Source organism: Plecotus auritus (assembly GCF_963455305.1).
Source record: "Plecotus auritus genome assembly, chromosome: 3".
NCBI classification, from domain to species: domain Eukaryota; kingdom Metazoa; phylum Chordata; class Mammalia; order Chiroptera; family Vespertilionidae; genus Plecotus; species Plecotus auritus.
This window is the reverse complement of record NC_137772.1, coordinates 208533871-208558583: the sequence shown is the minus strand read 5'-3', so window position 1 is coordinate 208558583 and position 24713 is coordinate 208533871. Positions and strand designations below refer to the sequence as shown.

The following is a 24713-nucleotide window of genomic DNA, read 5'->3' as shown; positions in this document are numbered from 1 at the left end:
CAAATGCCTTTGTAGCATTTTTATATAACCTTATTTTTTATCCTTTAATTTGCTGTTGTAAAACATTCAAATTTTGTTTTGAATTGATCTTTAGTACTTGACAATAAGACTGTCCTAAGACCAGAAAATCCCTAGATGCCATCAAGGACAAGAGAAGGGTGGTCAGACAGAGCAGAATTGAAGAACACTATAGAATGCCTCTCTTTCTAATTCATGTTGTGGCCCCTGAATTCTTCTTCTTCTTTTTTCAAATTTGTTTTTATTGATTTTTTAGAGAGAAAGTAAGGGAGAGGGATAGAGAGCCAGAAACACCTATGAGAGGGAAATATCATCAATCAGCTGTGCCCTGCACGCCCCCACAGAGGATCAGCCCGCAACTCAGGCATGAGCCCAAGCCTGCTCTCCCCCTCCCCACCCCTCCACCCGTGTTCTGGGTGGACACTCAACCACTGAGCCACACTGGCTAGGCTGAACTCTTCTTTTTCAGATGTGAAAACTGCTATTCCTCCTTTATTTTTGTTTGCATCTTCCCAGTACTTTTATCTAATCATTTATTTTTCAACCAGTGTTTGTCACTCTGTTTTATGAGTGTTTCTTGACATGAAATACATTTAAATCTGACTTTCTAACCCATCTGCCAAACTCTGTCTTCTAAGTCCATTCACACTTAGTGAAGTAATTAATATACTGTATTTTATTCCTTCCATCTTATATACTCTTTTTCCTTCTAACTTTTGATGAATTAAGCATTCTTCTTCCCTGTCATTCCTCTGTTCACTTTTCCTTCCTATCAATTTAGAAGTCCTACTGTGCTGTAAATTTCTATTCATGGCTACATATTCCTCTGGGCCATCTTTGAATATATTTATTCTATCAAAAGAAAGTAATGTTATAATATATGTATTTTATACTATCTTTTACACACACACACACACACACACACACACACACAACATTCATGCATCAAGATTCTCTAACTGCTCACCCCTCCCTCAGCCCCAAAGAGGATGTAAGTTTTAATTCTAGGTTACTAATAAGTTTTCCTTTCAAGGATGATTCCTCTATTTCAAGAAACCCTACTTAGCATTTATATTAGAAAGTCCTAGTCACATCATTATTATCTATTTAATTTTAATAATACGTATATTGTCAGATTCATTGCTCCCATTATTCCTCTCCTTTTTGTCTTTCCCTATCTTGGGATTTCTGTTCTGAGCCAACTGTCATTTAATAGAGTATTTCCTCAAGTGTTTTCCTCAGATAAGTACACAGGCAGAATACTTTTTAAATGCCTGTACTTCTGAAAATGTTTATTTTGCCCTAAGAAATGAATGGTATCTTTCCTGGTTATTAATTCTTAGACCCTCAGGATTCTACAAATGTTGCTCCATCTTAATTCTAGTGTTACTGATAAAAAAACAAGAAGTTTTAAACTAATTAATTCTTTTCCATTGCAAATAACCTATTCTTTGAGTCTCAAAACTTCAAGATTTGTCCTTATCCATGGACTTCAGGCATTTCACCAGCATATTACTACACATAGTTCTTACATTTATCCTGCATAGGACCTATTACTTCAGGGGGCCTATTACTTCTCCATTTGTTTCTTTTTTACCTCCAAAACTCCTTTCATTTCACATTACAACTTCTGAGTTTATCTCTAAATAATTCTGTACTACATTTTCAGGTATTTGGTGAGCTTCCAGATTTGACTCAAGAAATACCATAACCAGAATCTGTTTAATTTCTATTAAAAAGCCAAATTTGTTTGTTCATTGACAGATATTCTTGTTTTGTGTTTCAATCATCTAATGGCACTACCTTGAAAGTTTTCTTTCTTGTTTTGCTGTTGTTTTTAAATCATCTCTGGTCTTTTCCAACATGGTGAGAGTAAATGGCACAATTATTTTAGTATCTGGTCTGCTCTTTCCCCTTGGGGTTCTAAGTTTCCTTTAGTGAGTTATTACTCTTCTCATCCTGCTAATTGCTTATGTTCCCTCAGCATCTACACAGACCAGGTCATAGAGGCCTCTCAAACAGTGTAAATCAGTGAGTAATGGAAAGAATATGATTTTTTGCTCCTGAGGTCAGGCCATGAAGAGCTGCAAATAATGACCTCTTTGCTAAGGTGGAGGTTAGAGGTGTCTCTGTTGCTTCAGTTCCATAGAAGCAAACTTTAGTCCCAACCAAAGTGATGGACCAAATCAGTCCCCTCATGCAGTATTCTTCCAGATCCCTGACCAAATCAGAAAGGCCCTATGAGCACCACATAAAACAGGCAGGTAGATACAGCCCTTATTTGAGGAGATTCACTGGATTCAGTCAACCAAACCTTTGAAGAAGCACACAATGCTTGTCTTTGAGCCAAGCAATGAGGATAAGTAAGCCTACCTTTCTGCCCCTGGTCTCTTGGTTCTTTCTGGTTTCCAAAATGCAAATGCCTTCTTTTCATCCCCCTCCTCCCCAAGGTACACCCTTCATGCTTTACCAACTGGCATGCCTAGGCTACTTTTGATCTAAAATGCTTTCTGGGTACTAATTTTTAAAGTAATTCTTATAAAAGTAGCTTAACTTTCTAAATCATTACTGTTCCTAAATTTTATGACACAAGACAAAGAATAAGATAAATACCTTTGTTGTGTAGAAGAGACAACAAGCTATCATATGCTGTATGCTTTCAAAACTTGCCATATGTTTCTTTGAGTGGATGACATTTGGTAGTCCTTGCAAAACCACCAGACACTTTATCAAGATCTAAGAAACAGAAATGCAATAGTTTGTTGAAAAATATTATCCTTACACATTATAAAATGTTCCATTCAAATCATGCAAGTTTTAAGGCATTAAATTTTATTGTTATCAATAATGATTGATAAATTGTTTATCATATATAAAGGACTACCCTTTGAAAGAAAATTGATATCAATTTTCAGATCAGTCCCTCATCTAAAGTAACTTGAAAACCTGTTGAGATAATAAAATAAGTATATGAATAACTAGAAAAACAAAGCATATTTTGTCAAGTGCCATAAAAGATATAGACAGAATGTTATATGGATATAAGAAACACTTAGATCAGATCCAGGCTTAGGAGGTCCTTGAAAAACCATATGGAGAAAGATGTACCATATTAAATATACTGATACTAGGTACTTGAAATACTAGTTTCCTTCAAAATTAAAACCAAACATTCATATCCCAGGAAAAAAAATAATTTTTATCTTTACTTCTATTATCCTTGCTTCATACTATAAGTAATACTACCATCAGAAAAGTTGAATTAAGATTGCATCAATCTATTCTTTATTCAGATTATTCCAAAGGACAAATTAATATATGGATGTTGGTCTTTTGGGGGTATGTTAATTGCTTCAAACTACCATTCCAACAATAGTATTGCTGTTGTCACAGTACACTTACAAGTTTTTTAAATGCTTCCTTAATTACTCCCTTCCACTATCACCCTCTCCTGCCCTATCAGATCATGTCCCCAAATCATGTTAACAATAAGTTGTGTCATTTTCTCCTGCCTCAAATAATTGTGTGTGTGTGTGTGTGTGTGTGTATAAATACTAAATGTACATAATAACAGGGTTGATGTTAGGTTACAAAATAAAATTTATAGGATGAAGAAAAAATGGCGGCAGAATAGACAGACGTGTCCTGAGCCTTGTCCTGGAACAGATAGAAAGAACAGCTGAGGCTCGCATGGGGAGTGCTTGTTGGTGAGTTGAGGGACAGCTATACTCCAGGAGACGGTGGGGGACTGCTGGACGGAGCTCCCCTGACTGGGCAGACCCCACTGCTGGTGGGTTCCCTCCCGGAGCGACCCGCTCAGATGCGGAGACCGTGCCATCTTGAAGGGGAAAGTGGATGTTATCTGAAGCCTGAAAATCTACAACTGCGGCACCCACCAAACAGCTGCAAACTCCAGAGCACCAGTCCCCAATTGGCGCAAACACGCGGATTCATAGGAGCTCTACACTCCACCACGGAAAGGTCAGATTTCGCCTGGGATAAGGTGAGGTCTCTGGTCCCGGCAGGAGAGAGAAACACATGCACTGCGGGAGCTGGAGGACTGGGGGAAGTCTGTGCCTAGAAAAATCCGTGGCTGTTGGGGCTGGCATGATCCGTGAATGTGGAAGGGGGTCCTCAGAGCTGCTAACAGAAAGGAACTCTAAAAAGCAACCCATTTTGATCTGACACAAAAGGATAGCCTAAAAATTTTAAAAGTGTGCCAGCTGCTTAGACCCAAGGGGGAAAAAAAGACTGCACAGATTTGCGCGCAGCCCCGGAGCTCGCACACTTACGCTGGCTCTTTTTGTTTGTTTGTTTGTTTTTGTTTTTTCTTTTTCCTTTAAATCCTTGCTTCTGATTACTAAACCCAACACATAGGATCACCCAATTGGGGACACTCTAAGAGACTCCAGGGGAAAGTTGTTTTTCTGGAACCTGGGGATCAGAGTGGGGAATAACCACCAGAGAACCAGCTCTGGGGCAACCCACTCCCACAAACCAGTATTGAATTCCACAGGGAAAGCAGGATCTAAGCACTGGCTAGAGAGGACCTATGGACCCAGAGGTCAATCCAGAAACATTGCCACCCAGGGGTTGAATCACAAATTGACTCTTGTGTAAACACAAATAAAGGAATACAAGAAATTAAGACACACTGCCTGCTTAAAAATCAGGCCTGGCTTACAACACTGAGGAGCAGTGGAACGCAGGGAACTGCAATACTGTCCTGACTAGGAAACAGGCATGCCAAACAGAACAGTAGAGGAAGTGAATGACCTTCACTACTGCACATTTTATTTGTTTTATTTATTTTTTCATCTTTTACTTAAGAAACTAATGTGGTTTTTTTTTCCTCACTTGATTTTACCTTTTTAATTATTACATTTTTATTTTCAATCAGTATTATTACTACTACTATTTTACCTTTTTTTAAAAAATTATCATTTTATTATCTCTTTATTTTACGTTGGGATTAGTGTTCTAAATTCTATTTTCATCTTCCCTTTAGCATCATTTTACACTATCTTAACTTTACCTTTATGCCATCACTCTCTTCCTAACTTTTCCCCTTTTGTTGTCCTGTTTCTCTTACCCTTTTCCTGCTTTAGATTTTCCCTATTCTTTCTTTTCACCCCCTCTTAAAATTTTACCCTACTTATATACCTAATTTCCAATCCCCTGCTCCAAGTTCATACACACCTCTCTCTTCTGTCTTCACTATCCAAAAAATTTTTTTTCTCTCTGTCCTTTTGTTGTTGTTTACTTCATTGTTGATTATATCGATTTTTTATGCTTGTGAGATTGTTTTGCTTATTCTTTTTTTGTTTGTTTTGTTTTTGTTTGTTTTTTGCTTCTGTTTTCCCTTGCCTCGCTTGATATTAGTTGTTGTTTGTAGTTTGTATTCATCTCCAGGTACTTGTTGCTGGCATTTGTTGGGATTAGTGGCTGTTCTATTGGAATTTTCTCCCCATGTATATAGCTTGTTCCCCTCTTCTTTCGTATTCTTTTTCATTTCTCTATTACTTCTTTTATTCCTTTTCCCAATTTCATTTTGACACTCCTTTCTTTCTTCTTTTTTTTCCTCTCTTCTTCTTTCTCTCCTATCCTCTAATTTGCCTTTCTCTGGTGGTCACCTTTATTAGGGATTATTAATATCGTGAATACATTTCTGTTCAGTGCCTTGTGCGTTGTACCTGGTTGTGTTGCATTTTGTGCCTTGAAATCAACGCAGGAGAGGGAGAACTACATAACCAGACACCCAGAGAAGAGAGACCATGGGGAGACAAATAAACAGCCCACATATGAAAGAAAAGCAGGCATCACCAGAAAAGGAAGTAAACTAAATAGAGGCAAGCAACCTGCCAGAGAAAGAATTCAGAGAAATGGTCATAAGGTGGCTGAAAAGAATGGAAGACAAATTCGACAATATGTGTAAGAACCAAGAGGAAATGAAGAAGAAACAAGAAGAAATGAAAAATGACATCGCTGCTGTAAAGAACTCAATAGAAAGCATCAAGAATAGACTAGAAGAAGCAGAGGACTGCATCAGTAAGCTAGAAGACAAGGTAGGAAAAAATACCCAAGTAGAGCAGCTTTTAGAAAAAAAAAATTAAAAAGCAGGAGGAGAGCCTAAGGGAACTTAGGGACAACACTAAACAAAACAACATCCACATAACAGGGGTTCCAGAAGGAGAGGAAACTGAACAAGGAATAGAAAACCTGTTTGAAGAAATAATGACAGAAAACTTCCCTGATATAGGGAAGAAAAAACCCATACAAATCCAAGAAGCTCACAGAGTCCCAAGCAAAATGAACCCCAAAAGACCGACGCCAAGGCACATTATAATTAAATTGGCAAACACCAACGACAAAGTAAGAATCTTAAAAGCGGCCTGAGACAGTTACCTACAAAGGAACCCCCATCAGACTAGCAACTAATTTCTCAACAGAAACTCATCAGGCCAGAAGGGAAGGTAATGAAATATACAAAGTCATGCAAAGGAAGGGTCTGAATCCAAGAATACTGTACCCAGCAAGGCTATCAATCAAAATTGAAGGTGAAATCAGGAGCGTCACAGACAAAAAAGGACTAAGGGAATTTATTACCACCAAACCAGCAATGCAAGAAATGCTAAAGGGTCTGCTGTAAAAAAAAAAAAAAAAGAAATAGGAAGCGAAGAAAGAACACAGGGGTAAAGAATAAAAATGGCGACAAATAAGCACCTATCAATAATAACTTTAAATGTAAATGGATTAAATGCACCAATCAAAAGACATAGGGTAATGGACTGGATAAGAAAACATGACCCATATATCTGCTGTCTACAAGAAACCCACTTCAGAAAAAAAGACGCACACAGACTGAGGGTGAAGGAATGGAAAAGGGTTTTTCAGGCGAATGCAAATGAAAAAAAAGCTGGGCTAGCAATACTTATATCTGACAAATTAGATCTCAAAGTGAAGGACCTAACAAGAGATAAGGAAGGCCACTTCATAATACTAAAGGGAACAATCCAACAAGAAGAAATAACTCTGGTAAACATATACGCACCCAATACAGGAGCACCCAAATACATAAAAAAACTCCTGGAGGATATCAAAAGAGAAATTGACAGCAATACAATCATAGCAGGAGACTTTAATACCCCACTATCACCATTGGACAAATCCTCTAAACAAAAAAATCAGCAAAGAAACATCAATCCTAAATGACTCACTAGATCAGAAGGAATTAATTGACATCTTCAGAACATTTCACCCCAAAGCCACAGAATATACATTCTTCTCAAGTGCACATGGGTCATTTTCAAAGATAGACCATATGTTGGGTCATAGGCAAAGTCTCTTCAAATTCAAGAAGATAGAAATCATATCAAGCATCTTCTCAGATCACAGTGGCATAAAACTGGAAATCAACTACAATAAAAACAATCCAAAAAAATCAAACACATGGAGACTAAACAGCAAAAAAATCAAACACATGGAGAGTAAACAATGACTGGGTTACCAGAGATCAAGGAAGAAATAAAAAACATCATGGCAACAAATGACAATGAAAACACAACAATCCAAAATCTATGGGACACAGCAAAAGCAGTCTTGAGAGGGAAGTTCATAGCTCTACAAGCCCACTGCAAAAAACAAGAAACAATGGGAATAAATTACCTAACTCTACAACTCAAAGAATTAGAAAGAGAGCAACAAGAAAAGCCCAGTGTAAGCAGAAGGAAGGAAATAATAAAGATCAGAGTGGAGATAAACGACATTGAAACCAAAAAAACAATACAAAAGATCAACAAAACCAAGAGCTGGTTCTTTGAAAGGATAAACAAGATTGATGAACCTCTAGCCAGGCTCACCAAGAAGCAAAGAGAGAGGACCCAAATAAACAAAATCAGAAATGAAAGAAGAGAAATAACAACAGACCCCACCGAAATACAAAGGATTGTTAAAAAATACTACGAACAACTCTATTCCAACAAACTGGACAACCTGGAGGAAATGGACATATTCCTAGAAAAATATAACCATCCAAAACTCAATCAGGAAGAATCTAAACATCTCAATAGGCCAATAACTATGGAAGAAATTGAAGCAGTCATCAAAAAGCTTCCAGCAAACAAAAGCCCGGGGCCAGACGGCTTCACAGGGGAGTTTTACCAAACATTCAAGGAAGAACTAAAACCTATCCTCCTGAGACTATTCCAAAAAATTCAAGAGGAAGGAACACTTCCAAGCTCATTCTATGAAGCCAGCATCACCCTAATACCAAAACCAGATAAAGACAACACAATGAAAGAGAATTACAGGCCAATATCCCTCATGAACATAGATGCCAAAATCCTCAACAAAATTCTAGCAAAACGGATCCAGCAGTACATCAGAAAGATCATACACCATGACCAAGCAGGGTTTATCCCAGGAATGCAAGGATGGTACAATATCTGCAAATCAATAAATGTGATACATCACATAAACAAATTGAGAGGTAAAAATCACATAGTCATATCAATTCATGCAGAAAAAGCATTTGACAAAACCCAACACCCTTTCTTAATAAAAACTCTCAACAAGGTGGGAATAGAAGGATCATTCCTCAACATAATAAAAGCCATATATGATAAACCCACAGCTAACATCATACTCAATGGGCAAAAACTAAAACCATTTCCCCTAAGAACAGGAACAAGACAGGGATGCCCACTCTCACCACTCCTGTTCGACATAGTACTGGAAATATTAGCCATTGCAATTAGACAAGAAGAAGAAATAAAAGGCATCCAAATTGGAAAAGAAGAAGTAAAGCTGTCCTTATTTGCAGATGACATGATATTGTACATAAAAAACCCGAAAGACTCCATCAAAAAACTAATAGACTTAATAAATGAATTCGGCAATGTAGCAGGATACAAAATTAACGCCAAGAAATCTATGGCATTTCTATACACCAATAGTGAACTTACAGAAAGAGAGACTGAAAAAGCAATCCTATTTACCATTGCACCAAAAAAATTAAGATACCTAGGAATAAACTTAACTAAGGAGGTAAAAGACCTATATGCAGAAAACTACAGGACACTGAAAAAAGAGATAGAGGAAGATGTAAACAGATGGAAGAACGTACCATGTTCATGGATTGGTAGAATCAACATTGTTAAAATGTCCATTTTACTACCCAAAGCAATCTATAGATTCAATGTACTCCCCATTAAAATACCAACAGCATATTTCACAGACCTAGAAAGAACTCTCCAAAAATTCATCTGGAATAAAAAAAGACCCCAAATAGCCACAGCAATCCTGAGAAAGAAGAACAAAGTAGGTGGGATCTCAATACCAGATTTCAAGCTGTACTACAAAGCCACGTTCTCAAAACAGCCTGGTACTGGCACAAGAACAGACATACAGACCAATGGAATAGAATAGAGAATCCAGACATTGACCCAAACCACTATGCTCAATTAATATTTGACAATGGAGGCATGAACATACAACGGAGTCAAGACAGTCTCTTCAATAAACGGTGTTGGGAAAATTGGACAGATACATGCAAAAAATGAAACTAGACCACCAACTTACATCATACACAAAAATTAACTCAAAATGCATACAGGGCTTAAACATAAGACGGGAAACCATAAAAATACTAGAGAAATCTACAGGCAGAGAAATCTCAGACATATGCCAAAGCAATTTCTTCACCGATACCGCTCCTAGGGCAATGGAAGCTAAAGAGAAAATAAACAAATGGGACTACATCAAAATAAAAAGCTTTTGCACAGCAAAAGAAACCATCAACAAAACAACAAGAAACCCCACTGTATGGGAGAACATATTTCAAAAGTTATCACTGATAAAGGTTTAATCTCCAACATCTACAGGGAACTTATACAACTTAATAAAAGGAAGATAAATGATCCAATAAAAAAAATGGGCAGCTGACCTAAATAGAATCTTTTCGAAAGAAGACAGAAGGAAGGCCAAGAGATATATGAAAACATGCTCAAAGTCACTAATCATCCGAGAGATGCAAATCAAAACGACAATGCGGTACCATCTCACACCTGTCAGAATGGCAACCATCAAGAAATCAACAAACGACAAGTGCTGGCAAAGATGCGAAGAAAAAGGAACCCTCGTGCACTGCTGGTGGGAATGCAGATTGGTGGAGTACAGTATGGAGTTTCCTCAAAAAACTAAAAATGGAGCTCCCATTTGACCCAGTAATCCCACTTCTAGGATTATATCCCAAGAAACTAGAAACACCAATCAGAAAGGATATATGCACCCCTATGTTCACAGCAGCACAATTCACCATAGCTAAGATTTGGAAACAGCCTAAATGCCCATCAGCAGATGAGTGGATTAGAAAACTATGGTATATCTACAAATGGAATACTACGCTGCTATAAAAAAGAATGAATTCTTACCATTTGCAGCAGCATGGATGGACCTGGAGAACATTATGTTAAGTGAAATAAGCCAGGCAATGAAAGAAAAATACCACATGATCTCACTCATTTATAAAAAATAAAGAACATTATAACCTGATGAATAAAAAGATACATACAGAGGCAGTAAAGCACCGAACAGACTGACAAATTACAGCAGGGAGGCTGGGGACTGTTGGGGAGGGAGGGAAATAGATCAACCAAAGGACTTGTATGCATACATATAAGCACACCAATGGACACAAGACACTGCAGGGGGGTGAGATGAGGGCATGCGACAGGGGTTAGGGGAGGCTGGGGGAAGGTCAAAGGGGGGGGAAAGGATATATATGTACAAATACATGTAATGTTTTAAAAAAATGAAAGAAATAAAATAAAAATTAAAAAAAAAGATTTATACACACTTTTATGAACTGTGCATTTCTCCTTCAACCGTGTCTTGTGAAAAAATCCCTCCAAGTCTACAGGTTTAGCTCCAATTCATTATTTCTAACACTGCATAATTATTTACTGTGGATCAACCATCATTTAGTCAGCCACTTCCAGAATCTTAATGTTGCAGTTTTAGAATTGAGATTTTGCAGTGTGGCCATCCTCCTGCTACTTCACTTTCTCTGTCTCCAGTTTTATGGCCACCACCAAGAGTGCCACAATAAGTACCCTTATACAGGCTCAGTTTCCAATATGAGAGGCAATTGAGCCACCAGCTTTGAGAAGATAGCCAGTGAGGACCATCCTCCAGGGCATAGTAAACATTCTAAGTCAGTGACAATTATGTGGTACTGTGTCCCCAGCAGGTAGAACACATGGATCCAGGAATGAAGGAGTGAAACTTGGAGTAGCATCTTATTAACTGGTGATTTTATTCTAAGGGATAAATTACTAATAGAAGGATTGCTTTGTCAGGTAGATGTATTTTAATTTCACTAAAATGTTATTCTTTAGGATAAATTACAAGTAGATGGATTGCTGTCAGGTATACTTGTTTTTAGTTTAATTAAAATTAGATTTAGTTTAATTAAAATTAGATTGCTTTACCAAATCCAATGCCTATAACAATTCACATTTTTGAGGAAAAACCAAGATGGTGGCATAGCTAAACACCTAAACTGATGCCTCGCACAACGATTTCAAAACTACAACTAAAAGACAAAACGGACATCATCCAGAACCACAGGAAGGCTGGATGAGTGGAAATTCTACAACTAGAAGGAAAGAGAAAAGCACACTGAGACTCTGAGGAACTGCAGAAGGCAGAGGTACCAAGGCGCACGCGGAGAAGGCAGGCAACTGAGTGCATGGCTGGCTTTCTCAAGCGGGAAGGAGACAAAAGCTCCCAACTGCTCTGAACTCCAGTTCTGGGTGAGACTCTGGGGACCCAGACTCATTCGGGAAGAAACTGGACTGTCTGGCAGCGGGCAGAACTCGAGGGCGGCTTTCTCTCAGAGGTGCTTGCAGCGATTACCACGGGACACTGAGACACAGGGGCCTCTTAGGGCAGGGCTGACGAGAAACCAATGCTGTCTGCTCAGCCCTGAGACTCCGCCCCATCCAAGCTGAGCACAGAAACTTTTGCAAGTCTTGTCTCATAAGGGTGTCTCCAGCACAGAAGTTCTCACAGCATAGAAACAGCTGATCCTCACAGCCAAATGGCCTGGAAGTCAATTCCTCCCAGTGATACCAACAACAATCAAGGCTTAACTACAACAAGACTGTGCACACAGTCCACAAAGGGGTGCACCAAGAGTGTCCACCTCAGGTAACGGGAGGCTGAGCCACTGGGCCCTATAGGACACCTAGCACACAAAGCCACTCTATCAACTCAGGGAAGCAGCAAAAATGCGGAGACAAAGAAACAGATCACAAATGAAAGAAATGGAGGAAAGCAAACGACTGGATATAGAGTTCAAAATCACAGTTATAAGGTTTTTCAAGAATTTTCTAGAAAAGGCCGATAAATTTAGCAAGACCCTCGAGGATATGAAAAATGACCAACTAGAAATTAAGCATACACTGACCGAAATAAAAAATATTATACAGAGATCTAACAGCAGACTAGAGGATCACAAGAATCAAGTCAAAGATTTGAAATACAAAGAAGAAAAAAACACTCAACTGGCAAAGCAAAAAGAAAAAATAATCCAAAATTATGAAGATAGTGTAAGGAGCCTCTGGGACAACTTCAAGCATACCAACATCAGAATTATGGGGGTGCCAGAAGAAGAGAGAGAGCAAGATACTGAAAACCTATTTGAAGAAATAATGACAGAAAACTTCCCCCACCTGGTGAAAGAAATAGACTTACAAGTCCAGGAAGCACACAGAACCCCAAACAAAAGGAATCCAAAGAGGACCACACCCAGACACATCATAATTAAAATGCCAAGAGCAAAAGACAAAGAGAGAATCTTAAAAGCAGCAAGAGAAAAACAGTTAGTTACCTACAAGGGAGCACCCATATGACTGTCAGCGGATTTCTCAACAGAAACTATGCAGGCCAGATGGGAGTGGCAAGAAATATTCAAAGTGATGAATAGCAAGAACCTACAACCAAGATTACTCTACCCAGCAAAGCTATCATTCAAAATTGAAGGGCAGATAAAGAGCTTCACAGATAAGAAAAAGCTAAAGGAGTTCATCACCGCCAAACCAGTATTATATGAAATGCTGAAAGGTATTCTTTAAGAAGAGGAAGAAGAAGAAAAAGGTAAAGATAAAAATTATGAACAACAAATACATGTCTATCAACAAGTGAATCTAAAAATCAAGTGAATAAAAAATCTGATGAACAGAATAAACTGGTGAATATAATAGAATCAAGGACATAGAAAGGGAGTGTACTGACAATTCTCGGGGGGGGGAAGGGGTGTGGGAGGTGCGGGAAGAGACTGGACAAAAAGCATACACCTATGGATGAGGACAGTCGGGGGGAGGTAAGGGCAGAGGGTGGGTTGGGAACTGGGTGGAGGGGAGCTATGGGGGGAAAAAGAGGAACAATTGTAATAATCTGAACAATAAAGATTTATTAAATTCAAAAAAATTCACATTTCCCACATTAATGAATGAGAATGCCTTTGCCCCACATCCTCACTAGCAATAGGAGTTACAGATCTTTTCAATCCTGCCACTGATATGAGATTGTTCATTGAATGTGCACATATATGAATATTCAGAGTTTTGACAGCTTTCATATGTCTCTCAGCCACTTGGATTTGCTTTTCCGATAAACTACCTATTTGTATCCAGTGCCCATTTTCCTGTTATAATAGTGTCAATGTGTAAGACTTTTTGTTATGTATACTTATCCTTCATCAGTGTTAGATATATTTTTTCCAAATCCATAAATTTTGTGCTATCTTTATTATGGTCCCTTTTTTCACACATAGATTGCTGTACATACAGTCAAATATGTCTTTTTTTTTTTCTTGTTGTTTCTAAGAGTTCTGTCTTGCTTAGAAATGGTTCCCCAACTCTGGATTGCACAGGTAATCTCCTGGATTTTTTGTCACATTTTTTGGTTCATTCTGTATTTACAATCTCAATATTTTTAATATGGTACAAATAGAATCAAACTCAACTTTCTTTCAAATGAATATCTAGGTGTTTCACTACAACTTACTAAAAATATCCACTCTCTTTCCACTAAATTGGGATGCCAATTCTGCCATACATTACATTCTCATACATATTAAGGCCTATTTCTAGAATCCTCCCTGTTCCACTCGTCTTTTCCTATTCTAAATAATGCACTCCATTCCTAAGACTTTCCTCACAGCTATAAGCCATTCTGAGCTGTAACTAAAGGCATCCTGAGTCAGTGGGATCCTAAAGAATGACAGTGGACTATCCTGAACTCAACCAGCCTGAGCCCCAATCACAGCTGCTGTTCCTAATGTGGATTCTTTGCTAGAGCACATTACAAGGCATGCATTGATATGGTTAATGTTTTCTTTTCCACACTCTAGGAAAGAAGTACTAGACGTTCCCATTCACACTGGGCAGATAAGAATATATAATTAGAGTCTTGCCCCAGAGCAATAATAACTCTCCCACCTTCTGACATAATATTTTATGAAAGGATATGAACTTTCTGGGTGATTCTCAAAACAAAACATTAGAACACTATATCAGTAACATTATGTCAATCAGACCTCATGAGCAAGAAATGGCAAGTGCACTAAAGACCTTAATACAATCCATGCCCTCCAGAGAGTAGAAATAAACCCTATTAAGATTCAGGGGCCTGACACATTAAATAAATATCTGGGACATGCTGAGACACCCCCTCCAAAGTAAGTCTGACATCTGACATCTATTATCTCTTAAACAGAGAAGACAATGACAGGTAGACTCCTTTGGATTCAGGAGGAAGAATATTCTACACTTGAAAATACTGCTTCAATCCATTTACAAGTGACATGGAAGGCTGCCAACTATTAGTCTAGATGCTGGATTTTGGAGGCATATCTCTTGAGCAGCTGAACTACTAGATGTGGGGAATTCGGGAGGAGGAGGCATGTCTATACTCCAGTAGAGTCACTCCAATGTGAATATTTGTTAACTTATTTAAGCTCTCTGATTAATTTCCTCAATAGTGAATTTAAAATTTTTACATTTTGTATAAGTTCACTGACATCATCTTGGCTCTCAAAATCTGAGCCAATGATGATGACAATGATGGTGATGATGAGTAACTTTGTGCACCATCAGCAGCAAAATCTTCCTCCTCTCCTTATTTCCCTGTCCTAGGCAGAATTCTAAAATAGTCCGCAAGTCCCTCCCCCTGGTGTGTAAGCTCTGTCTAATCCCTCCCCCTGAGTGGAGGTAAGACCTGTGAAGGTGATGGTGCAGTCACTCTTATGACTGCATTTCATTATATAAGACTCCTCAGACATAGCAGAGGAGACTGCCCTGCTGGCCTTGAAGAAGCAAAGTGCCATGTTGGGCAAAAAACTGGTAGTCAGCCTTCAGGAGCCAAGGACCTTCTATCACACTATCACAAGAAAATGAATTTTCTCAACAACCAGTGAGCTTGGGAGAGGACCCTAAGGCTCAAATGAGATTGCAGCCCTGATTTTAGGCTAATATATTGAGCAACCCAACTAACCACATTCAGCTACCTGGCCCACTGAAACTGTGATAGTAAATGGGTGTTGTTTTAAGTCACTAAGTTTACGGTGATTTGTTAGGTAGCATGAACAACTAATATAATCCCTTCAGCCAGGATATCTTCTAACTTCTCCATCACTGAGACATCAAGCGTATTTTCTTGGGTCATCCACCAATTTTTCCCCCAGATGATAGCTTTAACAACATGCTTTGAATAAATACTGTTGCTTCTAACATTACAAGAACACAAAAATTGACATGAAATTTAAAAACCTGGAAAAGTAGATTGCCAGTATTTAAATATAGACAGCACTGGGACTGAATATTTTCAGAGAAACACATTTTAAGTCCTTATTTATGTCTGCCCAAACATATCATTTAAATTATTTAAATGTTTTTCGGTTAACTCATGACATTTCATAAAATACTTGTTATTTGTACTTGATAAGAGATACATTGTTTTTTCTTTTCCAAAATGCACTGCTGAGTTGCCTTTGTAAAAATACCCTTATCTGGAAGGAGAAAAGGAAGAAATACCCTTACCTGTATGACAGGTACCAAAACAATATTGTGATAGATTATAGGAGCAAGGAGGCCATAGCATTGAGTCACAGCTTGAAGAGCATAACTGGAATCATTTAGGTAGTTGCTAAGTTCCAATGCCACTAACACTCTCTCACATTCAATTAGTCTAGCAATCTGTAAAGAAACAGGTATTGTTACGCAAATTAAATATCAGGTACTTCACTAATGTGTCTAAGGAAAACAAAGGTAGGAAATATGATCCCTATGGTTTAACAGATGAATGTTGGCATACAGAAAAATCTAAATTCAGGAACAACACTAACTCCCTAATAATGCTACACAAGGATAACACAATTTTAGAATTAAACTTCAGAATTTTTTGTAAAACAATGCAAATACCACTAGTAACAGAAAAAGAACCAATCTTTGTAACTGGTAAGATAAAATCTTGGCTATGTTTTAATGTAAGAAAAAACAGAGTTGTTGCAAAAGCATAAATTATAATAAATAATAATTAAAATATAATTTCTCTGTAATATTGCCCCCACTTGATTAACAGAGTCCCATTTCCCTTCTGAATTTGTGAGAAAATCACAAATTTTCAGTAGAGCAAACTAATCCTGTTATAATTCTCCTATATAAGTAAAAACGATAGTAAAATGTGAAGATAGGCTTTTGTGATTAAATGATACTTAAAAAGAATAAGAATCTTATCTTACTCCTCCTTTCCCTTTCCTGAGGAAGATTTCATTATTTTTCTATGTATATACATGCAACCAGAAATTTCCATACAACAAATTATTACTCAAATACTAGCCTAGCATTCTGGAAATCATTGAAGTATTTTAAAATTGTCTGTTTTTTCAGACTGGATGCTGAAAGAAGAAACTGAATACGATCTATAGTTGGAACAGATTGATGGTTGTAAGTGCTTGGGCTCTGCAAGACTGTGCACCTGCCTTGGACAAAGAATCATGTTTTTTTCACTTTCATATTCATAAAAACTAGTACAGATTCACATAACAAATTATTGATTAACTAATGAATAAGTGCATGGGTAGAAAAGAGCAACTGCAAAAGAATCTAACAGCCAGGCCGGCATGACTCAGTGGTTGAGCATTGGATTATGAACCAGGAGGTCACGGTTCAATTCCTGGTCAGGGCACATGCCCAGGTTGCAGGCTCAGTCCCTGATAGGGGGCATGCAGGAGGCAGCCAATCAATGATTCTCTCTCATCACTGATGTTTTTATCTACCCCTCCAACTCTCTTCCTCTCTGAAATCAGTAAAAATATATTTTTAAAAAACAACAACTTAACAAAAAAAAAATGGCAAAACCCTCCATATATCTAAGGTGAAAAAAGTAACTTCAATCTAAAGAGAAAAAAATGTAGGATTGTTATTAAAAGCAAGAGTGTAATCAGGTTGTGGATGTACATGGAACAATGTTTATAAGCTCCCTGAAACGCTATCAATAGGACATAGGTTAAATTCCTGCCTCTGTACAGGAATGCATTGTTATAATTAAAAAAGAATTTGGTAATTGACATGTACTAGCATGAAAATATGTCCAAGATCTATATTATAAAAACCCAGTGGCCCTAACGCTGTAATGACCAAAGACTGACGGAGATGGGTGGGGCTGCAAGTGCTGCGGGATGTGCGTGATTTCACATGCTGGGCTTCTAGTATATTATAAAAATGTTTAAAAGTCAAGGTGCAGAACAACAAATATATCATGATCCCATATAAATTGGAAAAAAAAGAAAAGATAAACCTGTGAATCCTACATGGACTATCAAATAAGTCAGCACAAACACACAAGGCTCCTCAGTCCATTCGCAAGCCAGGACTTACATTCCCCAAAAACATGAAGTTGAAACATTAAGAAACAAATAAAGGAAAACTGGCACATTTTTAGTCATTTTAATTCACTTACTTGTTGAGCAGGAAAAATCTCATTGCCTTTGATATTATCACAGAAAAGATTTTCTTCTTTAATTTTAATGTCACTTGTTACAAAAATATTTCTGAGAAAAAGGTATAAGAGGATTGAAGAAGTCTCTGCCAAAATATCGGAATATAATCTGCAAAAAGGAGTAAATGACATTACAGGTTTAAATATAAAAATGCTTTATCATGTGAACTTGCCTTTTTAGATTGATTTGTTCTTAGTATCTACACAATGATCCCAAGTCGTGGAACAGCTACTCTGTACAGTGTTAAGTTGAAAACAAAGACTATCCTTAACAAGTTCACAACTAAAAGAATTAAGCTGTCATAGATACATAAAAATAACTATTGTCAAAGCTTTCTGGTTCTAATATATAAAGGTCTATTTTATCAATATAATGAAATCACTATAGATACTCAAATTTGGAAAATAGACCAATTAATTAATAAACTTTATGAAAATGAGGGCCATTTATAGTAGAATCAGGTGGGGGTGGCGTGGGGTCGAGAGAGAAAAACTTTGCATTATTTCTAATTATCTTTTCTAAGTTGCAGTCAACAGTGCCAACCATTGGCAAAACTGGGAACTCTACACTCATCCTTCTTTGTTTGCAATATTCCCTCCCTTACTCCTTAGTCTTATTTGGTAGCAAACCCTCTCTTCTAAGTTTCAGGTTCATCTACTCTCCATACACCCCATTCCTATAAAACAAGGAAGAAGAGTCTATCAACAGTAATTCACACCTGAGGAGTGTCTGTTCTATTACTAGGTTAAACTCTAAAATTATCTTTGCCTGGAGAATTTTAGCTATCCTACTCTCTTTGTCCTCATGCTAACAATCAGAACCTTGACATATGCAATAAATCCTGGCTATCACCTCCTCCTGGCTCCATCTCCTTCCCTTCCCAGCTCAGACTCTGATAGTCATGTCAATAGTGGCTTCTGTAGCACATTAGATTCTGCACCTCTTATTTTATGCAATAATCAATTTTCCTGCTCTTGCATAGATGTCACTGTCCAATTTTTATATTTACTTATTTATTCTCATTCTTTTTTTTTTAATTCATACTATCATTTTCTGAACACTTACTATGTACAAGACACTGTTCTAGGACCTGGGATATAAGAATGAATCAAAAGTGGCCCTTAGACACAAGGAACTGGGCTCTACTACAATTCGTGTTATATGGACAGCAACTGAGTCATTAGTGCTTCTCAGCAACACTTTCAGTTGTCCCTGATGTCGCCTTAATCACGTTTTCCACAACAAATGTGCTAAACCCCCTGTTCTCCATTCCATGCGCTCCTATGTCCTTCTGGCTCTAGCACAGTATCATCATCACCTGCATCTTCTTGTCTCTTCAGTCTCTCCCTCTCTACTGACTCCCTTCTTTCTACCCTCTAAAATCCTTTCCTTAAACTTGCCCTCCCCCTCAAGCTTCTTCCCACTTTCCTCTTCTCTTTACAACCAAACTTCACATGAGTAGTCTGCCTGCTACAATTCTCCATTTTCATTTATTCCTCAGTCAATTGCATAAGTTTTCTGTCCCATCATAGCACAAAAATGACTCTCTTAAATGGTCTCCTAATTGCCAACTCTAAAAGCCTCTTTTTAGCCCTAACTGGTTTGGCTCAGTGAATAGAGCATCAGCCTGCGGACTGAAGGGTCCCTTGTTCAATTCCAGTCAAGGGCACTTGCCCAGGTTGCTGGCTTGATCCCCAGTAGGGGGCATGCAGAAAGCAGCCAACCAATGATTCTCTCTCATCATTGATGTTTCTATTTCTCTCTCCTTCTCCCTTCCTCTCTGAAATCAATAAAAATATCTTTAAAAAATTAAAAAATAAAAGCTTCTTCTTAGTTTACATCCTACCCTGTCTCTCTGTAGTGTTCTATTATGTAGCTACTCTACTTGACCTTGCACTTAGCATTCAGTACTGCTGGCTTGTTCCTCCATGGCAATGCTCTCACTGCCTTTGACAGTATACTTTCCCAAACTTTCACCTCCTGATCTGCTTATTTCCAATAGCCTCCCTTGGTACCATCTCTGCTTCTGTCTCTTAAATGTATGCATACCCAGGGTTCAAATTCCAGTCTTCTATTTTTCTGCTAAATAGTCATTCCATGTCAAAATTTCAATGATGACCTCAATGGAAATTTCTAAATCTGCAGCTCTAGCCTTGACCTCTCTCCTTAGATGTCAGCACTAAATATCCAACTACCTAACTGATATCTCATATCTACAAAGATGTCCTGTTGGAAAACTAAACTCAAAATATTTTAAATCATATTCATTATCTTCATCCAAAAACTTGTTCTACCTGTCCTATCATGCTCCCTTAGTAAATGTAATAGGCCTCCCAGTCAAGTAACCTTGGAAATCCCAGTCAACTTTCATTCCTTTCTCTCTCTTATTTTTACAAATAACATGAGATATTCTCTTTCTCCTCTAAAAATAATTCTCAAATCCATCCTGCATAGTACCTAGGACATAGTAAATGCTAAGTCTACATTTTTTAATTAAATGTAATTATATCTAAATCTGAATAAACATCATCAATGTCTTTACTCAACCAGAATTTGCATTTTAAGCTCGTTATCTTTGATTCAGAAGTGAAGGGTTTTGTCTTCTTATTAAAGAAATTTCAGGCATTAACAAGCAGGTGAAGGAGAATGTTGTTTTTCAAAGTTGTTGAGACAGCCTGAAATCACACCAATCCTAATTTCTTAAGCTTCTCTTAAATTTTTTTCTTTTTAAAAAATATATTTTTATTGATTTCAGAGAGGAAGGGGGAGGGAGAGAGAGATAGAAACATCAATAATGAGAGAGAATCATTGGTCAGGTGCCTCCTGCAGACCTCGTACTGGGGATCGAGCCCACAACCCAGTCATGTGTCCTGACCAGGTATCAAACCGAGACCACCTGGTTATAGATCAACAATGCTCAACCACTGAGCCATGCTGGCCAGGCAAACTTTGTTCTTTTAAGAAAAAAAAAAATGGCTGTAAAGCAAAGTATGGCCTGTGGTTTTATATGTGGCTTCTATTGGCCCACTTGCTGATGGTCTAATTCTGGGAGCTCTTCAAGCAAAGAAAAGCATTTTTATCCTATCAGTCTACCCACCCATCAGACTCAAACCTTAACCTGAATTTGATCTTTCTCTGTTATAAAAATTCCTGCCCTAGCTGGTTTGGCTCAGTGGATAGAGTGTAGGTCTGCTGACTGAAGGGCCCAGGTTTGATTCCGGTCAAGGGAACAAGCCTGGGCTTCGGGCTCAATCCCCAGTAGGGGGCATGCAGGAGGCAGCCAATCAATAATTCTCTCTCATTGTTGATGTTTCTATCTCTCTCTCCCTCTCTCTTCATCTCTGAAATCAATAAAGATAATATTTTTTAAAAATTCCCAATGCTATTTTTGTTTTATAGTATAATTGACATTACCTTGGTTAGTGTTTGGTATTTTTTTACTTAACTTATATTCAGAATCCATCCATATGGTGCAGTGTTTTTTTCTGATTCCAACAAAGAAGTTTCTAACAAGGATTCAAGACCTTGAAATGTATATACTCATTAAAAACTAATCAGAAAGTTTTATATGAGCTACCTTAACATGAAATTAAAAATAAATTCTAGGCTTCACACCCAACTTTTAATTTAAAAAAGCAAATTAATATTTTGAAGGAGTATTTCTAATTACCTTCTCTGTGTAATAGTCATAACACTGCTTAAACAAACCACAGATTGTTCATTGTGAGGTGGTGAAGTGACAAAATAATCCCAGACTGGTGAGAAAACTTTCTTAGCCAATTCATAGTTACCAATCTGATAGGCAACCTACAACAGAAAGAACATTATCTTATGCAATATTTTTATTTGTGAAACGTACATTTTAAACAAGAGTTCCAATAGGGTCCTATAACATACTGATTTCATATACAGTCCTTCACATTTGCTGCTCTGGTCTACAGTGCCACAGTAAGGTAATGATGGCCATCGGCAAGGGAGACAGACACATTTTAAAATCTCTTTTATTTCTGAATTGCATGGAAATTTGAAACTCTGTTTCAAATTCTCATAAGCAAAACAAAGATCAGATCTGAGCCAAATTAATTTCATTTCCATCTATCTCAGCAGCGCACTCCATTTATTATAGACACTGTTATAATGAACAATCTGTTCCAAGAGAAACAATCAGATTTCCCAAACCAAAAATATGAAATATACTTCATTCTTTTCTGCTTCTGACTGACACTTTCGGAATTTTTGTACAACAAAGAGTTCACAGCTGAAAAGAGTGACGAATAAAACAGAGACGCTTCCAAGAAGCCATGATATATTTTAAATTTAACACATTCAACTTTAGGCAAAATAACTGCTTTTACTTGTATAACCTAAACATTCAGAAGAAAAAAGTCATGAACTTACCTATTTCTTTTGGTAGAATATATTTCTTTAAAGATATTTCTAAAAATCGTTCTATTTTTATATGTATAGCAATATGAAATTTCACCACAAATTATATGCTGCTTCAAGTCCTTAATAGAAGCAGGTAAAATGTAAAGTATACTAGTAAATTCATTGAATTAAGTATGTAAATGACATGTTGCTAGGTTATATTCCACCCCAGGGAATAATTTACAGATCTAGAACTTTTTAAATCTGCCAGGTCAACATTCGAAATCAACCAACCAATAAACTTTTATGAAGTTTCTACTGTGTGCTAAGCATCATAAAAATAGATTCTTCAAAGCTGAAAATGCTCTCATATTCCATGAAACTGTAATCAAGTTATAGACATAAAACACATGAAATTACAGAAAAACTACAAATGGTAACATAATAGTTGTGGAGGCTTAGAAAAGAAGAAATAAAGACTTCAAAGAGGAGGCAGGGCTTGAGTTGACCCCTAAGAAGAGATAAGATTCAGATGAGCATAGTGTAGGCAGAATCTGAATAAGGTCAAGTAATGGAAATCACCACAATGCAGTTAGGAAAGACTGGAAAGGCAGGCCAAAATTTGGAGAAAAGTGGGCAATATGATTGGACAGGTAAAGTGGGACATGGTGTCAGAAGGTCTTGAAAATCAGGTAGAAGTATTTAAAGACGTCATGCATTATCGTACTGATTCCTCACCACAGCTCTATTAAGTAAGCTCTATTACCATCTATGTATTTCATATGAGGCACTGAATAGTTAAATAATTTGAACAGAGCCTGACAGTAAAAACAGTGGAGCAGAGACTTGGAGTGGAAATTGAGTCACTTTTCTGGGCTGCACTGATCACATAGAGGATTTGGACTAAGTGGTCACTAAAACACCGTCTAATTCTAAGATTTCCATGGGAAATAATAACAGATGATGTATAATGGGGATGGTGAAACTGTAATTGAATGTTTTTTCCTTTTAAAAAATATACATAGTCTTTTGAAAAATAATGTTATTTATTCAATTAGTGAACACTGTGAAACAAGAAAAGATACCTTGATAAAACTATCTATATATAAAAGCCTAAGCGACCGAACAACTGAATGATCCGTCAACCTGTCGCAATGATGTGCACTGACCACCAGGGGGCAGACGCTCAACGCAGGAACTGCCCCCTGGTGGCCAGTGTGCTCCCATAGTGGGAGCGCCACTCAGCTGACGAATGGGTGCCAGACGCAGGGCTCATGGCTGGTGAGTGCCATTGTGGTGGCACGAGCCTCTCCTGATCAGGACTGACTGGGCGCAAACCTGTGCAGACGCAGCAGGGCCAGGATGAGCAGAAGCGGCAGGTGGGAGCAGCAGGCGGTGTTGGCCTGCAGGGATCGGGCTGAAACCAGCAGTCCAACATCCCCCAAGGGGTCCCAGATTGCAAGAGGGCACAGGCCAGGCTGAGGGACCCCACCGGTGCATGAATCCATGCACCGGGCCTCTAGTGGTTTATAAAATCATGAGTCTTTGTGGGTTAACATAGGAGTGTGATGATATGAGCATGTTCAAAGATGGCTAACTGGTAATGATGTGCAAAACAGATGATAGAGGGGATGAGGTTAAAATGAAAAAGCAGCACTAAAGACTGATGTAATAATGAAGTATAGTATAAACTTCAATAGATGACCTTCACCTGGCTTCCAGAACGCCACACTCTTGATTTTCTTTTCACTACAAAGGCCACATTCCTTTTCAGTTGCCTGCACAAGCTCCTTCTCTTTCCCCCAGTCTCTTTATAATTGGCATGCTCCAGGGTTCAGTCCTTGAACCTCTCCTCTTTTCTGTCTGCACTTATTTCCTTGGTGATATCATCCAGCTCCGTGGCTTTGGCACATGACTACTCTCAAATCCCTCTCCTGCCCAAACCTCTGTCTCTCCTAAACTCCAGATTCATACATCTAACTACTCAACAATTCTCTCTGAATATCCATTAAGTCTAATATGTAAGAAATATCTAATAATATCTAATATCTTACCTCAACATGCCCCAAGCTGAATTTTGGATCTTCCCTACCTCTATCTACATCACCCACAGCCTTCCTCAACTCAGTTAATGTCAACTATATCCTTGCAGTTGGTCAGCTAAATATCTTAGAGTCATCTTTCATTTTTCTCTTTTTATTAGTTCCACCTGGAATTCTTGTTAACTCCTCCCTCAAAACATATCCAGAATCTGGCCACTTCT

At 37.9% G+C, this 24713-nt stretch overlaps 1 protein-coding gene across 1 annotated transcript in view; it reads right to left on the bottom strand.

Moving 5' to 3' along the window:
- CFAP54 (cilia and flagella associated protein 54) overlaps window positions 1-24713 on the bottom strand; it is a gene marked incomplete at both ends in the record, with an annotated part of 264389 nt that overhangs the window by 162569 nt on the left and 77107 nt on the right. The window contains 4 exon segments of the mRNA XM_080660197.1: window positions 2632-2754; window positions 16122-16277; window positions 18043-18190; window positions 21753-21889. Of these exon segments, the coding sequence (XP_080516323.1) occupies window positions 2632-2754; window positions 16122-16277; window positions 18043-18190; window positions 21753-21889 (564 nt within the window).